At 38.1% G+C, this 20,841-nt stretch overlaps 1 protein-coding gene across 8 annotated transcripts in view; it reads left to right on the top strand.

Moving 5' to 3' along the window:
• The window catches only part of Aff2 (ALF transcription elongation factor 2), a 661,131-nt gene that overhangs the window by 206,464 nt on the left and 433,826 nt on the right, over positions 1–20,841 (top strand). For all 8 annotated transcript variants that reach the window (XM_052740412.1, XM_052740432.1, XM_052740449.1 and 5 more), the window contains exon 3: positions 14,846–15,703. In XM_052740412.1, coding sequence (XP_052596372.1) covers positions 14,846–15,703 — 858 coding nt within the window. The remainder of the gene's footprint in view (positions 1–14,845; positions 15,704–20,841) is intronic.

The following is a 20,841-nucleotide window of genomic DNA, read 5'->3' on the forward strand; positions in this document are numbered from 1 at the left end:
AACCCCTACCCCAACCTTTGATTGTTAAATTTTTCTTACAACTTGTAGAGATGTCACATTGGTGGATGATCTTTTACTTCTCTTCATCAAGGGGTTTTTCCTGTTCGAATCTAATTTTTATTAATTTTGCTGGTATCCATAGCTTTTCTTCTCCTGAAGAAACAAAGGCAAAACCCCTTCCCCAACGTAGAACATATCCAGGTTTTCATTCTGAGGTCAGCACATCCTTGAAATAAACCAGTTGGTTTAGCTCAGTAGTTTTGTCTGTCGTCCAACAGGGAGGAGGCTGAGGGTGGGAGCCACCCAGGCCTTTGGAATTTGCCCCACATGAGTGCCAGATATTGGTGAAATTATTAAGGCCACTCCACGTAGTCAAAAGGAGATTTATTTAATGGCTTAACTTACAAATTAAGGGATAGGTAGGTCGCGGGGTCTGGGGAAGGTGCATCGCAGTCCAGCGAGTTCTCTGGAGCTCTGCTTGGCCCACCTCCACCGTCCAGGGTCCTGGAACAGAGAGAGAACGCTGGCCTATCCAGATCTGGGGTCTCCAGGTGCCTCCCTTGGCCCCGCCTTGTAGGCGTGACAGTTGCCAAGTCTCAGTGGGGGTTGGAACTTCCAGATCAAAGCTGGAATGGCTACCCACTACAGAGAAACGTTTTCTTAATTGATTTAAATTTCTTATAGGTGAACCAATGAGAGAAATTCTTTTTCATATTTTAACACCAAGCATATCGTTGTCTCACTTAATGGTCTAAGGTGATATTCTACTTATCAGAAGATAAAGATAATTCATTAACCTATAGACTTTTTTTTTACTTAACTGTCATGAACTTCAAAAACTTCAATCAAGAATAACCAAGTTAACATGCCATTTGTCTTTCTATTTCTTTATCATTTACTTCAAGTTATTACATATTCTTTCATTTGATAGAGGCACAGTATGGGGTAAAATTATTTTCTATTCAATTCTGCCACAATTTATTTGAGAATTTAATATTATGCTAGACCAGTGATTCTCAACCTGTGTGTTATGACTCCTTTGAGCATTGAACAACCCCTTCCACAGGGGTTACCTAAGACCATCCTACATATCAGATATTTACATTAGGATTCATAAAAGTAGCAAATATACATTTATGATGTCAATTTCTGGTCTTATTCAGAGAATTTTTAATTTTCCATTAATTTTAACATCATATTGGTCAACACTGGCCAGGTTAGAAATTATCCTTGTTCAAACTGTGTTTTAAAACTTTCATCTTAAAAAAAAAGTGTTAGCATGCCTTAGAAACTAAGGTGATTGTAATAGGTATACATTAATGAATAGACATTAAGAACTACCGAGAAACAGATATTTGTCTTCTACATACCATCAAAATAAAAACAGGCATTTTACTAGCTTGCTTGTAAGCAAGTGAGATATAAGATATATGGCTCCTTATGGTATGGACCCAGAAAGGTGGCAATAACCTCTCAGGGCAAGAGCTATTATTGTGTTGGTATCTGTAGTGGAAAGGGATAAGGTTACAATTTTGTAGAAATCTGATGCCACAAAATCCATTAAACACAATGAGGATATTTCAACTGGGAATTAAATAACTTTGTTTCTGCTGATAGAGTCAGATCCTTGACAAAATACAGGTATCTTTTTTTGGAACAGTCATATGACTTGAGATAAATATTTTTCAGGGACCAGAACAGCCATGGAAATGTTTCAGACTTGCATCAAATTTTTGGTGGGACCTTAAGGCAATGAAGTTTCTTTGTTGTTTATTTAGGAATTGAATAAGCAAACTGACTTTGGCTGCTGTCCAAATGGTCCATTGTGTAAGACAGTTGAAGGAAATTGCTATATGCAAAGAGTTTATTCTTGCCTTTGCTGAAAAGCAATTTCTGCCATTAAAATGGTAAACCTAGGGAATAAAAATGATTTCTCTCCATCTATATCTTTTAAATATGCCTTTCAAATGTGCTCCTGAAAACAGGGCAATTATTCTACTGAGAATTATACAGAATGTTAATTGTTTAATCATTACTTCAGTACCAAGGTTGCATATGATGCAATATAAGATGTTCTCGAGGATAAGCCAACTAAAACAGACATATATTTATTCAATATCTAAAGATCTCCATCCCTCACAGAAATCCCCCAGCATATATTTAGCATATTTTGGTATAATCTTTGAAATTCATATTTCTCTAACTGTCCCAATTTTTGAAAGTGTCTATGAATTAGCACATGATATGAATTAAATATGTGGAGATTATTCTAATAATGAGGCCAAAGTTTCTAGTTTGATTTTCTCTCTCTCTGATTATTCATTTTTGGTAACCTTTCCTGGCTTCTTTTCTTTTCCCAGTCTATTAAAGTGCATATATACCAGGTGTTTTGCTTGAGCCCAATCTTCTCATTCTGTTTTTCTCATTCCCTTGGTGATTTTATCCATTTCTAATACTTCGGCCTCTATGTTCTCCCATCTTCACATACAAAGACTAAAAGAGGCCTATATCATAAATGGAGACTACAGTAAAATCTCACTGTCTAACATCTATCTCTCTATCAATCTAGAAAAGTTGTGGTTCTAATTCAATTATAAGCCAAGCTGGCTTTGGAAATGGAATTGGCTCACTCCTTCTCTAAAGCCAAGAATATTGCTAAAAGAAAAGGTTGAGAGATTCTTCAGTCCCGTATCAGAAGAGCCCTATGGTGTGGGACAGAAGGAAACCAAAGTCTTCAGGATTCTAATTCTCTCCATGCTTACACTTGTATTCAGCTACCCATCATATTTTCAGTCATGGAAGCTTTGTTTCCTTATTATAAAAATGCACGCAAGACCCTAATTATTTTACAAAAACAGTCTGGGATTTTTGTAAGATTAGTATATCCTACAAGGGATGGTAGACTTGGGCTATTGATTGTCCATAGATTTATTTGGTTGCATCTGTTACTATTACACATTAGGCTAACATTGTTTTGAAAAGATGGCTTTGTATTGATTTACTTAAGCAACAATTTAAATTCTTCAATAAAATTTTCTAACTCTCAGCCGGGCAGTGGTGGCGCACGCCTTTAATCCCAGCACTTGGGAGGCAGAGCCAGGCGGATCTCTGTGAGTTCGAGGCCAGCCTGGTCTCCAAAGCGAGTTCCAGGAAAGGCGCAAAGCTACACAGAGAAACCCTGTCTCGAAAAACCAAAAAAAAAAAAAAATTTTCTAACTCTCTGCAAAGACACAGGAGAGCTTAAGTCACTGTTGATGAACAATTGTAGCCTTTCAAGGTAAATGAATATGAATCATCAATGTGTAAACACAGTTGCCCCCAGAATATGTAGACAGGCACCAGTAATTTATACAGTGTACCTTTTCTGGATGGCAAAGTCACTTCAGTGATGGTGCCATATTGTTCTGGCCTTTTGCAAGGCAAAAGTTCTTCTTCACAGAAGAACCTGCCAAGCTTCTATAGGACACAGAGAATAATGACTGAGAGACTCTAGTCTTATGGGCTAAAAATGGATGCCCTAAAATTGTAGAACTTTGGGTGACTGTCCAGGCAGCCAACTGTCTCTGTCATTTCCAGAATTTTGGAAGTTGCTTACAATGTATTTCCTGTTTATTTAGGTAATATTATATCCTTCTGGGGTCTTTGATGTAGTTTAAGACTAGATAGTTATAATTATAATTTTCCTTGGTTATGGTAAAAGATAAATTAGATATGAAACCTTAAACTCACAAATATAGGATAGATAGAATATTTTCTTTAATTTTGCCAAATAAGGATAGACTAGATACTGTAACTGTAATTCTTGCTTAATAACTGTTCTATTATATGTAATTTTACTTTGTTAAAGTTAAAACCTTCCTTTTTGATTAGACAGAAATGGGGAAGTGCTGTGGAATGTTCTGTATGCTGTGAATGTGTGTTGCTCTGATTGGTTGATAAATAAAGCTGTTTGGCCAATGGTGAGGCACAATAAGATTAGGAAGGACATTCCAACTAGAGAGGGAGGGAGGAGAAAGACAGAGCAGAGAAATACTACTAGTACCCCGCCAGAAGAAGCAAGATGTAAATGTACCGGTAAGCCACAAGCCACTGGCAAAGTATAGATTTAAAGAAATGGGTTAATTTAAGATATAAGAACTAGATAACAAGAATCCTGCCATGGCCACAGTTAAAAAATTATATTAGCCTATGTGTGTTCATTTTGGTCCCAGCAGCTGCAGGACCAGTGGGTAAGAGAGATTTGTCCTGACTGTTGGCCAGGCGGGACACAGGAAAACTTTCAGCTACAATGAATGATTAGTTTTCTCCATGTCCTACCCTTAAACATGTTTACTGGGTGATAATTTTAAGGTGATGTCAGTAGTTTTGCAAAGTAAAATACCAATTTTTAGATTGGATGAGATAAACTGTTACAATGTACATTATGATTAAAACTGTCTTCTTATGCCAGGCGGTGGTGGCGCACGCCTTTAATCCCAGCACTTGGGAGGCAGAGCCAGGCGGATCTCTGTGAGTTCGAGGCCAGCCTGGGCTACCAAGTGAGTTCCAGGAAAGGCACAAAGCTACACAGTGGTGTGGAATTACGAGGAATGCTTGACTTGTATACATTTTCTGACACATTACAACAATTTATATCATAAAATGTTAAGGCTGTTTGATAGAGAAATCAGTTAAATTGTGTTATCCTTACTACAAAAACTTCAAAGAAGGCATGGAATTAAGCAACATCTAATTGAGCTAGCTTATGACTAACATGAATATAATTCCTTTTAATCAGAGAACTGTATTGTAGCTGGAAGTTTTCCTTTGACCCAGGCATCCAGCGGTTGGGACAAATCTCTCCCACTCATGTCCCCCAAGTAAACACACAGAGGCTTATATTAATTATAACTGCATGGCCATGACTCAAGATTTTTGTTAGCTAGCTCTTATATCTTAAATTAGCCCATAACTATTAATCTATGTATTGCCACATGTTTCATGGCTTTACCTGTATGCCATTACTTGCTGCTCCCTGGACAGTGGGCTCCCTGACTCAGCCTTCCTCTCCCCAGAATTATCCTTGTCTGCTTATCCTGCATATACTTTCTGACTGGCTACTGGCCAATCAGATTTTATTAAACCAGTCTACAAAAGCATTATTCCACAGGAATTCGTTATCCCTACTAATTCCAGCCACCCTCTTTTTATTGAAAATGTTTTTTTGTCTCATATAATGTATCCTGATTATGATTTCCCCTCCCTCTACTCTTCCCAGTTCCTCCCCACCTACTCTCCCATCTAGATCCACCCGTTTTCTTTCTCTCATTAGAAAACAAACAGACATCTAAGTGTTAATAATAAAATATAAAAAAATCAAAAACAAACACATCAGATTAGACAAAACAAACAAATGAAAAAGAGCCCAAGAAAAGGCACAGAAACAGAGACCCACTCATTTGCACATTCAGGAATCCCATAAAAACACTAAAACTGAAAGTCATAGTATATACACAAAGGGCCAGTAGGGTAAAATGAGAGACAATATATATATATATATATATATATCTTTCATATAATTTATAATTAATATAGGAAAGGCTCTGACATGACATTACGAGATGAAGAATCTCCTATGATGTATTTGAATTCATTTTCTGTTGGCCACCTACTGCTGGACATGCAGCCTACCCTTAAGAGTAGTTTGTTTCTCCAGTGAAACTCTTTAGAGAAAATTAAATCCTCATTTGTAAGTGGTTATCATTTGGAGATTGCTTCTGGATTAGGGATAGGGGCTTGTGTCTACTTCTTGTCTCAGCTCTAGGATCCCATCTGGTGCAGACCTGTGCAGGCTCTGTGCATGATGCTTTCACATGTGTGTCAATCCTGTTGAATTAGAGGGCCTTGTTTCCTTCATGTCCCCCATTCCTCTGACTTTTACACTCTTTTAACCTCCTCCTTTTCAGGGTTCCCAGAACCCTAAGGGGAGGAATTTGATTAAGATTTTAAAGCTAAGCATTCCAAGGTTTCTCATTCTCTGCATAATGTCTGGCTGTGGTTTCTCTGTATTTGCCGCCACCTGCTGTGGGAAAAAGTATCTCTGATGAAGACTATGACACTAATATATGAATATGAAGAATGTTATTAGGAGTCATTTTATTGATACTTATTTTTTGGAATAGTAGTATCTAGTTTTACCATAGGGCCCTGAGCTATCTAGTCTCAGGTTCTTTGTCACTCAAACAGTATCAGGCACTGGTTCTTCTCATGAAGTAGACAAATTAGATATGGGCTGGTTACTCCACCAAACTTTGTTTCACCACTGCACCAGCATATTTTGCAGGCAGGACACCATTGTAGATCAAAGGGCCCATGTATGTATTGCTGTTTAAGTCTCTCCTTTGGTAGCATGGATAATGCCTCCCTATACCAAAGATGCTAGTTCTTAGATTTAAAGGCTATATGTAGGCATGACTTCTCCATATCCAATGGGTTGTGTAGGTCTTGTCTTCAGCTATGGGCCTTGCCACCACTTTGTGAAAAGAAACCTACATTCTTAGTAACAGCTTGGATTGTATGGGGATTCCATTGGGACCCCCTTGGTGAGTAACTCAGATAAAACCTGATTCTGGTCCTGGAAGCTTCATTTGGTAACATGAGATGTCGGGTGAGTCCCTGTCTCTCCCATTATTTGGTGATTTTGTTTAGATATCATATATATTAGGATGCTTCCACTGTATTAGGTTTCCATACTACCCTTCAAATGGCCCATAGTTTTAGTTGTCTCTTCCCATATTCCCTCCCTCGTCCTCCTCTTCCCACCCTCTCTATAATTGATCCTCCCATTCTAGTCCCTCCCTTCACCTGTCCATAACTATCTCTTCTACTTCCCTTTCCAAGAAGATCTATATGTCCCTCCCAGTACTTTACTCTATACCTAACCTCTGTGATTGTATGGTCTGTAGCTTGGCTGGTCATTGACTTAATAGCTAATGTCCACATATAAGTGAATATATATCATATGTGTCTGGGTTACCTCACTCTGGATGATTTTTTCTAATTCTATCCATTTACCAATGGATTTTATGATTTCATTTTTTTACCAGCTGAGTAATACTCCATTATGAAAATGTATCATATTATCTTTTATTTATTTATTTAATTTTATAATTTAACTTAATTTTACATTTCAGCCACAGATTCCATTTTTCTCCCCCCTCCCTCCTGCTTTTCCCCCAGCACACCCCACATTCCCATCTCCTCGAGGGCAAAGACTCCCATAGGGATTGAGTTCAACCTGGTAGATTCAGTCCATGCAGGTCCAGTCCCCTCCTCCCAGGCTGAGCCAAATGTCCCTGTATAAGCTCCAGGTTCCAAACAGCCAGCTCATGCACTGAGGACAGGTCCTGGTCCCAGTGCCTGGATGCCTCCCAAACAGATTAGGCTAATCAACTGTCTCACTAATCCAGAGGGCCTGATCCAGTTGGGGGATCCTCAGCTATTGGTTCATAGTTCATGTGTTTCCATTTGTTTGGCTATTTGTCCCTGTGCTTTTTCAATCTAGGTCTCAATAATTATTGCTCATACAAACGCTCCTCTATCTCGACAATTGGACTCCTGGATCTCCACCACGGGCCTGGCCATGGATCTCTGCATCTGGTTCCCTCAGTCATTGGATGAGGTTTCTAGCATGACAATTAGGGTGTTTGACCATCCTATCACCAGAGTAAGTCAGTTCGGGCTTTCTCTCAGCCATTGCCAGTAGTCTACTGTGGAGGTATCTTTGCGGATTTCTGTGGACCTCTCTAGCACTTTGCTTCTTCCTATTCTCATGTGGTCTTCATTTATCATGGTCTCTTATTCCTTGTTCTCCCTCTCTGTTCTTGATTCAGCTGGGATCTCCCACTCCCCTAAGCTCTCTTTCCCTCAACCCTTGCCCTTCATTACCCCACTCACGTCCAGGTTGTTCATGTAGATCTCATCCATTTCTCCATCATTGGGTAATCCCTGTGTCTTTCTTGGGGTCCTGTTTTCTAGGTAGCCTCCCTGGAGTTGTGAGTAACAGACTAGTCATCTTTGTTTTACATCTAGTGTCCTCCTATGAGTGAGTACATACCATGTTTGTCTTTCTGAGTCTGGGTTACCTCACTCAGGATGATATTTTCTAGATCCATCCATTTGCCTGTAAATTTCATGATGTCGTTGTTTTTCTCTGCTGAGTAGTATTCCATTGTGTATATGTACCACAATTTATTTATCCATTCTTCAGCTGAAGGGCATCTAAGTTGATTCCAGGTTCTGGCTATTACAAACAATGCTGATATGAACATAGCTGAGCAAGTGCCCTTGTGGTACAATTGAGCATTCCTTGGGTATATGCCCAAGAGTGGTATAGCTGGGTCTTGGGGGAGATGGATTCTCAATTGTCTAAGAAAGCACCATATTGATTTTCAAAGTGGTTGTACAAGCTTGCATTCCTACCAGCAGTGGAAGAGAGTTCCCCTAGCTCCTCATCCTCTCCAGCATAAGCTGTCTTCAGTGTTTTTGATCTTAGCCATTCTGATAGGTGTAAGGTGGTATCTCAGAGACGATTTGATTTGCATTTCCTGGATGATTAGGGATGTTGAGCAATTCCTTAAATGTCTTTCAGCCATTTGAGCTTCCTCTGTTGAAAATTCTCTGTTTAGTTCAGTAGCCCATTTCTTAATTGGACTGTCGGGCATTTTGATGTCTAATGTCTTGAGTTCTTTATGGATTCTGGATATCAGTCCTCTGTCAGATGTGGGGTTGGTGAAGACCTTTTCTCATTCTGTAGGCTGTTGCTTTGCCTTATTGACCATATCCTTTGCTCTACAAAAGCTTCTCAGTTTCAAGAGGTTCCATTGATTGATTGTTTCTCTCAGTGTCTTTGCTACTGGTGTTCTATTTAGGAAGTGATCTCCTATGCCAATGCGTTCAAGACTACTTCCTAATTTCTCTTCTATCAGGTTCAGAGTATTTGGATTTATGTTGAAGTCTTTGATCCACTTGGACTTAAGTTTTGTGCACAGTGACAGATATGGGTCTATTTGCAGCATTCTATATGTTGATATCCAGTTGTGCCAGCACCATTTGTTGAAGATGTACAGTTTTAGCTTCTTTGTCAAAAATTATATGTTCATAGGTGTGTGGATTAATGTCAGGTTCTTCAATTCGATTCCATTGGTCCACATGTTAGTTTTTATGCCAGTACCAAGCTGTTTTTTTTTTTTTTTAATGTAGCTCTATAGTAGAGCTTGAGGTCAGAGATTGTGATGCCTGCAGAGGTTGTTTTATTGTACAGGATTCTTTTGGATATCCTGGGTTTTTTGTTTTTCCATAAGAAGTTGAGTATTATTCTTTCCAGGTCTGTGAAGAATTGTGTTGGTATTTTGATGGGGATTGCATTGAATCTGTAGATTGCTTTTGGTAAGATTGCCATTTTTACTATGTTAATCCTGCCTATCCATGAGCATGGGAGATCTTTCCATTTTCTGATATCTTCTTCAATTTCTTTTTTCAGGGACTTAAAGTTCTTGTCATATAGGTCCTTCACTTGCTTGGTTAGTGTTACCCCGAGGTATTTTATATCATTTATGGCTATTTTAAAGGGTGATGTATTTCTAATTTTCTTCTCAGCCTGTTTGTCAATTGTATATAGGAGGGCTACTGATTTTTTTTGAGTTGATCTTTTATCTTGCTATGTTGCTGAAGGTGTTTATAAGCTGTATCAGTTCCTTGATTGAATCTTTGGGGTCACTCAAGCATACTATCATGTCATCTGCAAATAGGGAAAGCTTGACTTCTTCCTTTCCAATTTGTATCCCCTTAATCTCCTTATATTGTTTTATTGCTCTGGCTAGAACTTCAAGTACTATATTGAATAAGTATGGGGAGTGTGGACAGCCTTGTCTCGTTCCTGATTTTAGTGGAATCCCTTTGAGTTTCTCTCCATTTAATTTGATGTTGGCTGTTGGCTTGCTGTAAATTGCCTTTATTACAAACACCCTAATTGTCGTGCTAGAAACCTCATCCAACTACTAAGGGATCTGGATGCAGAGATCCATGACTAGGCCCTGGGTGGATCTCTGGGAGTCCAATTAGCGAGAATGAGGAGGGTTTATATGAGCGAGAATTGTTGAGACCAAGGTTGGATAAAGCACAGGGACAAATAGCCAAATGAATGGAAACACATGAACTATGAACCAATGGCTGAGGGGGTCCCCACTGGATCAGGCCCTCTGAATGGATGAGACAGTTGATTGGCTTGATCTGTTTGGGAGGCATCCAGGCAGTGGGACCGGGTCCTGTGCTCATTGCATGAGTTGGCTGTTTGAAACCTGGGGCCTATGCAGGATTGCTTGGCTCGGCCTGGGAGGAGGGGACTGGACCTACCTGGACTGAGTCTACCAGGTTGATCTCAGTCTGTGGGGAAGACTTTGCCCTGGAGGAGATGGGAATGAGGGGGGCTGGGGGGAAGGTGAGGGGGACAGGAGGGGGGAGAACAAGGGAATCCGTGGCTGATATGTAGAACTGAATTGTATTGCAAAATAAAAAAAAATTGCCTTTATTATGTTTAAGTATGTTCCCTGTATTCCTGATCGCTCCAAGACCTTTATCATGAAGGGGTGTTGGATTATGTCAAATGCCTTTTCTGCATCTAGTGAGATGATCATGTGGTTTTTATCTTTGAGTTTTTTTATATGATGTATTACATTGACGGACTTTCATATGTTGAACCACCCTTGCATCCCTGGGATAAAGCCTATTTGATCATGGTGGATAATTGTTTTGATGTGTTCTTAGAGTCTTCCAGTATTTTACTGAGTATTTTTGCATCAATGTTCATGAGGGAGATCAGTCTGTAGTTCTTTCTTTGTTGCATCCTTGTTCGGTTTAGGAATCAGGGTAATTGTAGCCTCATAGAAGGAGTTTGGTAATGTTCCTTCTGTTTCTATTGTGTGGAACAATTTAAAGAGTATTGGTATTAACTCTTCTTTGAAGATCTGGTAGAATTCTGTGTTGAAACCATCTGGTCCTGGGCTTTTTTTGGTTGGGAGACTTTTAATGATTGTTTCTATTTCCTAGGGGTTATTGGATTATTTAAGTAGTTTATCTGGTCTTAATTTAACTTAGGTATGTGGTACCTATCCAGAAAATTATCTATTTCTTTTAGATTTTCCAGTTTTGTGGAGCAGAGGTTTTTGAAGTATGACCTGATAACTCTCTGGATTTCCTCATTGTCTGTTGTTATGTCCCCCTTTTCATTGCTGATTTTGTTAATTTGGATGCTCTTTCTAAGGCTTTTGGTAAGTTTGGATAAAGGATTGTCTATCTTGTTGATTTTCTCAAAGAACCAACTCTTTGTTTCATTAATTTTTTGTATTTTTCTCTTTGTTTCTATTGTATTGATTTTAGCTCTCAATTTGATAATTTCCTGGCATCTGTTCCTCCTGGGAGACTTTGCTTCTTCTTGTTCTAGAGCTTTCAGGTGTGCTGTTAAGTCACTAGTGTGAGATTTCTCCAACTTCTTTATGTGGGCATTTAGTGCTATGAATTTCCCTCTTAGCATTGCTTTCCTAGTGTCCCATAAGTTTGGGTATGTGGTGTCTTCATTTTCGTTGATCTATAGGAAGTCTTTAATTTCTTTCTTTATTTCTTCCTTAACTTACTGGTGATTCAGTTGAGCTTTATTCAGTTTCCATGAGATTGATGGTTTTCTGTAGTTTTTGAAATCTAACTTTAAACCATGTTGGTCTGATAGAATGCAGGAGGTTATTCCAATTGTTTTGTATCTGTTGAGATTTCTTTGTGGCCAAGCATATGGTCAATTTTAGAGAAGGTTCCATGGGGTGCTGAGAAGAAGGTATATTCTTTTTTGTTAGGATGGAATGTTCTGTAGATATCGATTAAGTCTATTTGAGTCATAACATCAGTTAAGCCCCTTATTTCTCTGTTAAGTTTCATTTTGGTAGATATGTCCAGTGGTGAAAGTGACGTGTTGAAGTCTCCCACTATTAATATTTGGGGTTTTATGTGTGATTTAAGCTTTAGTAATGTTTCTTTTACATATGTGGGTGCCCTTCTGTTTGGGGCATAAATGTTCAGAATTGAAACTTCATCTTGGTGGATCTTTCCTGTGATGAGTATGTAATGCCTGTCTTGATCTCTTTTCATTGATTTTAGTTTGAAGTCTCTTTTGCTTGATATTAGGATGGCTACACCTGCTTGCTTCTTAAGACCATTTGATTGGAAAGTCTTTTCCCAACTTTTTATTCTTAAGTAGTGTCTATCTTTTAATTTGAGGTGTGTTTCTTGTATGGAGCAGGAAGATGGGTCCTGCTCTAGTATCCATTCTGTAAGCCTATGTCTTTTTATAGGTGAATTAAGTCCAATGATATTAAGGGATATTAATGACTAGTGATTGTTCATTCCTATTATTTTTTGGTGGTAGTGTGTATGTACTTCTCTTCTTTGGGGTTTACTACTGTGGGGTTATCTATTGCCTGTGTTTTTGTGGGTGTGTCTGACTTCCTTAGGTTGGAGTTTTCCTTCTAGTGCTTTCTGTAGGGCTGGGTTTGTTGATAAGTACTGTTTAAATCTGGTTTTGTCTTGGAATGTCTTGTTCACTCTGTCTATGATGATTGAAAGTTTTGCTGGGTATATTAGTCTAAGTTGGCATCCATGGTCTCTTAGTGTCTGCATTACATCTGTCCATGTCCTTCTGGTTTTCAGAGTCTCCATTGAGAAATCTGGTGTTATTCTGATGTGTTTGCCTTTATAAGTCACTTTGCCTTTTTCCTTTGCTGCTCTTAATATTCTTTCTTTACTATGTATGTTTAGTTGTTTAATTATTATGTGGCAAGGGAACTTTTTTGGGGAGTCTAGTCTGTTTGATGTTCTATAGGCTTCTTGTATCTTCATAGGCATTTCCTTCTTTAAGTTGGGAAAGTTTTCTTCTATGATCTTGCTGAATATATTTTCTGTGCCTTTCAGTTGGTATTCTCCTTCCTCTATCCCTATTATTCGTAGGTTTGTTCTTTTCATGGTGTCCCAAATTTCTTGGACATTTTGGGTATTGACTTTGTTGGCTTTAGTGTTTTCTTTGACTGCTGAATCTATTTTTTCTACCATATCTTCAATGCCAGAGAACTTCTCTTCCATCTCTTGCATTCTGTTGGTTATACTTGCATCTGAAGTTCTTGTTCGTTTACTCAGATTTTCTATTTCTAGCATTCCCTCTGTTTGTGTCTTCTTCACTTTTTCTATTTCCCTTTTCAGGTCTTGGGGGCAGGGCACGGAGATTGCAGGGTCTGCCGGGGGTCTTGGAGAAGGGGAACCTTCCTGGTGGGGGTGGAGGGGATCCTGCTGGATGGCCAGAACCTGGGGCCAAGTTGGGAAGGTCTTTCCTGGAATGGTTGGTGCCCAGGGATGGGACCTAGGGGCACTTCTCTTTATCCCATATTTTCTTTATCTATTCTTCTGTTGAGACATCTAGGTTGTTTCAAATTTCTGGCTATTATGAATAGAACAACAATGAAAATGGTTGAGCAAATGTCTCTTTGGTAGGATAAAACTTCTTTTCATTATATGTCCAAGAGTGGTAAAGCTAGATCTTAAGGTAGATCAATTCCTATCTTTCTGAGGAAACATACATTGATTTCTATAATGGCTGTAAAAGTATGCACTCCTACCAGCAATGGAAGGGTGTTCCCCTTACTCCACATCCTTACCATAACAAGCTGCCACTTGTTTTATTATCTTAGCTATTTACACTTGTAAAAAATGAAATCTTAACATAGTTTTGATTTTGCATTTCCCAGATGGCTAAGGACATTAAACATTTCTGTGTTTTTTTTTTTCATTTGAGTTTTCTCTTGAAAACCCTGTTTAGATTTGTACCTCATTTTTAAATTAGGTTGTTTTCTTGATATATAGCATTTTTTTAGTTCTTTATACATTTTGGTTACTAGCCCTCTATCAGATGTATAGTTGGTAAAAATCTTTTCCTATTCTATAGCCTCCCACTTTGTCAGAATGGCAATGCCCTTTGCTGTGCAGAAGGTTTTAAGTTTCATAAGGTCACATTTATTTATTGTTGATCTTAGTGCTTGTGCTAATGGTATGTTCTCTAAAGAAATTATTTTCCTGTTCCCATGAATTCAAGGATATTCACTACTTTGTTTTCTATCAGTTTCAGTGTATCTGGTTTTATGTTGAGGTCTTTGATCCACTTGGACTTGAGTTTTATGCAGTTCCAAATATGGATGTGTTTGCATTCTTCTTTGTTCAGTTGTCCAGGTTGAGCAGCACCATTTGTTAAAGATAGTGTCTTTTTTCTTGTGTGCATTTCTGGCTCCTTTATAAAAAAAATCAGGTGTCCATAGGTGTATGTATTTATGTCTCAGTCTTCAATTCAATTCCATTGATCAATGTGCCTGTTTTTGTGCCAATGCTATGCTGTTTTTGTTACTATAGCTCTGTAGTATAATTTGAAATCAGTTATGGTGATAACTCCAGAAGTTCCTTTATTATTCAGTATTGCTTCAGCTATCTTGGGTTTTTTGTTTTGCTTCATTTTGTTATTGCTTTGTTTTGGGTGTTTTTTTTGTCTCTATATGAAGGTGATAATTGTCCATTGAAGATCTGTGAAGAATTGTATTAGAATCCCAAAACCATTTTAATATTTTTTCTTACATAGCTCATAAAACTGAGAAATTATGTGAGAGTATTGCAATTTTAAAGAACTCTGTTAGTCTATATAAGACATTTATTTGAAGCATTAATGTTAGAAAACAGACACCTATTCATCTTCTCTCCTCCCACCCCCATCTTTTTGTTATTTTAGACAAACAAAGGGGATGCCCTTGCTAACCGAGTCCAGAACACTCTTGGAAGCTATGATGAAATGAAGGATCTACTGACTAACCATTCCAGTCAGAATCATCTGGTGGGCATACCAAAGAATTCTGTGTCCCAAACTCCTATCAGCAAAAGTGAAGCAAGCTTTTATTCAGAACAAAAGAATCGAATGATCCCATCTCACCAGGAGAATACTCACTCCTCAGCACCAATGCCTCCACCTTCAGTCGTGATACTGAATTCCACACTAATACACAGCAACAGAAAATCGAAACCTGAGTGGCCACGAGATAGTCACAACACTAGCCCTGGACAACCAAGCCAGGCCAGTAGTCAGTCAAACAAGATGCAGTCATCCACACAGGATCTGCCTCAAACCCGACTAGAAGACTTCTTTGTCTACCCAGCTGAGCAACCTCAAAGCGGTACAGTTGAAAAATCAAATTCATCTGCAAAGGAAGATAGTAACACCAAGTCTGGAGAAGATGCTTTCAAAGAAATATTTCAGTCTAACTCACCAGAAGAATCTGAATTTACAGTGCAAGCACCTGGGTCTCCCCTAGTTGCCTCGTCTTTATTAGCACCCAGCAGTGGCCTTTCAGTCCCGACCTTCCCACCAGGGCTTTATTGCAAAACAAGCATGGGGCAACAAAAGCCAACTGCATATGTAAGGCCAATGGATGGGCAGGACCAGGCAACTGACATCTCTCCAACACTGAAGCCTTCCATTGAATTTGAGAACAGCTTTGGAAACCTCTCCTTTGGATCACTGTTGGATGGGAAACCCAGTACAACCAGTTCAAAGACTAAACTGCCAAAATTCACAATCCTGCAAACAAGTGAAGTAAGTCCTTTTTAAGGTTTTATTTTGTGTTTGGTTTTTCTATTCACTGTTACTACTCCCTAAGCAACTCATTTATCTTGTTGCACTGTATGCTTGCATCTCTTCAAGGTGAGTTTGATTCTTGATCTGTGGTAATTTGTGACACAAATGAGTAACACTGCAAATACAATTAAGTCTCCATAATTTTTAGTGCCAAAATAGCTGGTTGAGTGAATGAAATAGTGTAGCTATAAAATGATTATAGAAAATTATCTTGTAGTTAACTTATGTACAAAATGAAAGCATTCTGTAGATAAGTGCATTAATTTTCTTTGAAACAAGAATCCACATAGCCCAGGCTGGCATCAAATTCACAAAGTAAGATAGAATGAGCCAGACTTCCTGATCCTTCCACCTCTACCTCCCAAGTGTTCCAAATACAAACAAACACAACTACACTCAGTGCCTAGCTCCACAAGGCATTGAAAACACTTCTTTCATGTCTTCAGTGTGTTTACAGAGGTATTCTTTGGCAAGGTATTAACATCTTCCATATCTCTCAGTCTTCCTTCTATTACTACTTTCTTCCACAGATGCCTACATAGCCCTTTAATACTACATCCATCCTTTCTGTAAAAGTGAAAGACAGTATGTCCAACCAAGTCCCACTGTGTTTAAAATGACTAAATGGTTTTTCTATCTCAGGAACCCTTGTGAAACATAAGTCTAGTGGGGCTGTAACCTCTCACAAACAAATAAATAGATAATGATTATGACAGGTTTTATGGATACTGAGTGGAGGACATATATGAGGATGTCCCAGAGATACCCTTCATGTAAACAACTGTCCTTTCAAGCAGATGGTTTCTAAGAAGCCACTACCTTTAGGTTGGATTTCTGTAACTGGTGACTAGAAGCTTGAGAAAACTTGTTAACATTCTTAATCAATCAGAGTTATAGGCCAGCAGTCTGAATCAATAGACATTCTGAGTTCGGAGTCCTGTCTAAATTACTGAACTATGATCCAGTAAGCCCTTAAACATTTCTTCTTTTCTCATTCTCAGTAGATATGATGATGGTGACTTTGGTGAATAATACAAACACAAAGCAAGAGAGGCCTAGGACAGTTGTTTGTATTTTGTTGACTCATGATTTGATATTGTCTCATTTTGAGGTGATTTGGTTTTTGGATTATAACTCATGAAGTCTTGTCAAGCTTGCACCTAAGTATCTCTCTGATCTGCCCCCACTACTCTACACTCACTGCCTTTGTCTGTGGATTGCTGTAGCCTTTCATAATTGGCTTCCTCATTCCTGTCTCATGTCTCTTCCAGACTATCTTCTCTGTATACATGTCAGTCTCTTCTTTTGATTCTTCATTGCACTGTCATTACTTTCAGAGAGAAGTCTAGTGTTCTTAGTTCCATGTGTGAGCCTCTTCACACTTTGACTTCACTTTTCCTTTCTTGAACAATGGCCACTGTTTAGTAAAAAAAAAAAATTCATGCTCAGCTGTACGTAATTATATTTTTTCTGCCTGCTTCTTACTGTATTTTATTATGCAGTCATCAAGGAATCTTAAACCTTAATTTCTACTGCATGTCTTAATACTGGGTTTTAATATAAAAGCTAAGTATGGATATGTCATGAAAGAAGAGGATAATAGGAAATTGGAATGTCATTTGAACCTTCCCTTGTCTTAGTATCTATTATTGTTCTCTCCTTATGTAGCAGTGGCACCACTCAGGACTGAACTGCAAGTTGAACTACTGTATAAATCAGTCTGGTAGGCTATTTCATAGCTCATTAACAGAGAAATAGGTCACCTATCCAATGAGATTCATTCTGTTGTAATCCTCTCTCTTATACATTCACAAAAATGGCTGACCCAGTTTCAGAAATGACTTCATGGTTTTTCCTCAGTTCTCCAATATACCAATGAGAGGTATATTTTCAAAGAGTGTCTGAGTGAGCTGTCATCTTCTCTGGATATGATTATCCAAGGAGCGATTGTTCAAATTGACTTTGGTAGAGTTTTGTCTAGAAAATGGGTCAGGTGCAATAAAGTCATGACAGGAGATCAGAGAAGAGAGTATTTTAAAATAGAGGTCTCAAAGGATTTCAAACAGGGGGAGAGTGAAGCTCAGGAACCTAAAACCAAAGGGAAAAAACAGATTTAAGGGGCAATGTGAAAACCAAAAATAGGAGGAAAGTAATTGAGACATTAGAGAGGCCAACAGAGAGCTTAGAAGGGTGTAGATTGGAATGTGGGCATAAATATCGACAGAGTGGAGCATTATGGAGTTTGAACTTAATGGAATTTATATGGCTAAAACTCTGACCAAGTCTGAAAATTCACCCTATTAAATCTTGATGCACTTCTCAAAAGCACTTAGCATTAGAATTGAGCCCCAGTGCATGGTGCCAAGAATTTTAGGCACCGGGTTCTGGGTCCCTAGTCAGTGCAGCTATCTTTAATGGGTTGCAGTATTTCTTTGAATTATTACCCTAGAGGCTTTATCTACAGAGCAATCTCAGTATTTCTCTAAGCATTTGCATTCTTTCCCTGGCTCTAGTGACAGGAAGCTGACATATGTTAGTGAAGTTTATTTGCCCTTGTTAGGGAGCAGGAAAAATTAAATGACCAGAAAACAGATACCACTCAAACATATACAAATAATCAGATATGATAATCTTCACATATTCAGAAGTTAAAATTATTGTTAAAACATGTGTGTGTGTGTGTGTGTGTGTGTGTGTGTGTGTGTGTGTGTGTGTGTGTCCATGTTAATTTAGGTCTATAATTATTGAGGGAATTTTTATTTCTCATTCTTGAAACCTTTCCTTGCTTCTTCTTATAATTTCTATACCACACTAAGAAGATCAAAAGTCCAACCAACTTTATGGCAAAAGGTCAGCTGTCCAATTGGAGCATATCATTTAAGCAAATAATTTTTTGTTTAAAAATATCATGCTAATTTTTTTAACATTGTATAACACTAAATAAGAAGAATTTTTTAGAAACTGAATCTGAAAACAGTAAAAGTTTTATTTATGCCCAGTAGAAACTGAAAATTTTTTGCAAATTTTGTTTTCTTAAAAATGAAATTGTTAATAAATAGAAATTTATACATGATTCTATTACAAGTGTTTGGTTTTATTGTTTTTATTTTTATTTTTGTTTTTGTTTTTGCATTATGATGAAAATATACTGGTGTGGATAGCTTTGCATTTTGCTGCAATTTCAATTTCTTATTGGTGTTGTTTGTAAACGGGAGATCCAGTATTTCATATTAACTGCCTCTAATAACCTGTGAAAAAGTACAGCACTAATGTATATAGTGACATCATCCTAAAGGTCATTTGCTTCACAGACTAATGTTGGCTGTGATTTAAGGTTGACTAAGGCTCCAGTTGCTTCAAAACCAGGACCCTTGTACAAAAGTTTAATGGAACTGATATATTTTAGTGACTAACTTGTTTTGACACCTAGCTGTAAAATTTTGTTCACATTCATAATTCTGCCCCCTTTTTTTTAGACCTTGTGCGGTAAGCACTGTAAGTGAGCATTGTAAGTATAATCAGTGTTAGTTATCACGTAGTAAATGGTAAACTCTCCTCCCTTCTGTGAGTATGATAGAGAATGCTGGAATCTTACCACTGATAGTCTGGTGGTGTTTGCCAACTATATGGAAATAAGACAGGCAGTGCTACTGAATATTAAAAGTCCACAAAAGTGCTGTCTACAACACATGCTATGTGTTTTCATTGGATGTGCAGCACGTGATTGTTATCTATTCTTATGGAAGTAAGTAAGGATTCAGCATCAGCTAGATGTGGCCTAATATCAACCTTACAAGAAAGGAATAGATATACTTTGTATGGTCTTACACATTCAGGACGTGAGAAAACTTTTAACCTTAACATTTGTGCATACATGTGTAGAATCCAGAATGCTCTGTATTCATACATTGGTGTGGTGGTATTGTGTTCCCCAAAATATTATGCACACTAATAAACTTATCTGGGGTTACAGAACAGAGCAGCCACAATATTAAACATAGAGGATAGGCAGTGGTGGCACATGCCTTAAATCCTAACTTTCCAGAGGCAGAGATCTACCTGGATCTCTGTGTGTTCAAGAATACAGCCAAGCATGGTGACTCACGCCTTTAATCCCAGAAAGCGAGCCTTTAATCCCAGGGAGTGATGGCAGAAAGCAGAAAGGTATATAAGGTGTGAAGACCAGGAACTAGAAGCATTTGGCTGGTTAAGCTTTCAGGCTTACGAGCAGCAGTTCAGCTGAGATTCATTCTAGATGAGGACTAAGAGGCTTCCAGTCTGAGGAAACAGGATCAGCTGAGGAACTAGCAAGGTGAGGTTGGCTGTGGCTTATTTTGCTTTCTGACCTTCCAGCATTCACCCCAATAACTGGCCTCAGGTTTGATTCATTAATAAGACTATTTAAGATTCGTGCTACACATTGGTGGTTGCTTTTATATGTTTTTCAATGAATTCTTATAACTGGTTCATTTTTATTGGTATCCACACACATTTCCCCAAACACATCTTTTCATATTTTTCCTAATTTTAGGGTTTGCTAAAGCTAAATGAAGTAGGTCCAGCAGAGTTCCTGAAATGATAACAAAGAATACCCTTGTGTTCTGTGTGAAGACACATAGGAAAAGAGGAGTCATTTAACATTGCTATATTTCAGTAATTAGGAAAGGCATTCTGAGAAGAGTAGACCTACACAATGCCTAAAATAGTTGGACTGTCTTATAAAACATTGGTTTATGGGAATATCCAGGAAGAGAGTGATTGAGAGTTAGGTTTTGAACTTGGTCTTGAATGATAAATCCAATTATGAATCTGGATGGCAGGTCATATATATTCATATTAGTAATAGATGGAGAGAAAGGAATATAAAATTTGAAGACAATAAAAAATGATAGGCATATTCTGGGAAAAGACTCATTTGTCTATTACTAAAGGTTTGTAAGATTAAGATGAGATAGGGCTAAAAATACTATTTTTATTTTGAATATAATAGGTAGTGTGGAAGTCAGAATGTGATTATATACTACACACTTCAGTTTTCCTGACTTCATGGGTAGTTGAGGAACTCTAAAAATGCTAAAATGAGCCTCCTTATTGGT

Source organism: Peromyscus californicus, unplaced genomic scaffold (assembly GCF_007827085.1).
Source record: "Peromyscus californicus insignis strain IS unplaced genomic scaffold, ASM782708v3 Scaffold_10__1_contigs__length_136768540, whole genome shotgun sequence".
NCBI lineage: Eukaryota > Metazoa > Chordata > Mammalia > Rodentia > Cricetidae > Peromyscus > Peromyscus californicus.